The sequence below is a fragment of the Mesitornis unicolor genome, unplaced genomic scaffold, assembly GCF_000695765.1.
Source record: "Mesitornis unicolor isolate BGI_N332 unplaced genomic scaffold, ASM69576v1 scaffold32589, whole genome shotgun sequence".
Classification (NCBI taxonomy): Eukaryota; Metazoa; Chordata; class Aves; order Mesitornithiformes; family Mesitornithidae; genus Mesitornis; species Mesitornis unicolor.
This window is the reverse complement of record NW_010207081.1, coordinates 1,960-2,167: the sequence shown is the minus strand read 5'-3', so window position 1 is coordinate 2,167 and position 208 is coordinate 1,960. Positions and strand designations below refer to the sequence as shown.

Sequence of the window (208 nt, the reverse complement as noted above, 5' to 3'; positions counted from 1 at the left end):
GCCCTGCACCGGTGGGGGCAGGGGATGACGTTGAAGCCGCAGGTGCCGAGATGGGCCTGGGGATGGGAGGGGGGCACAGGTGAAGGGAAAGGCCGAGGGGGTGCAGTTTTGCCCCCGCTCCATCCTGCCGGACCCTACCTGGAGGTGTTTGATGAGCCCGGTCCAGCGGCAGGACCTCCCCCTCTGGGTGCGGCGGGGGGGGCGCGCG

General features: G+C 71.6%; 1 protein-coding gene across 1 annotated transcript in view; it reads right to left on the bottom strand.

Annotated features, from left to right (window-relative positions):
• Window positions 1-208, bottom strand: part of TRAF4 (TNF receptor-associated factor 4) — a gene marked incomplete at both ends in the record, with an annotated part of 2,393 nt that overhangs the window by 1,790 nt on the left and 395 nt on the right. Inside the window, 2 exon segments of the mRNA XM_010192016.1 lie at window positions 1-56; window positions 139-183. Of these exon segments, the coding sequence (XP_010190318.1) occupies window positions 1-56; window positions 139-183 (101 nt within the window).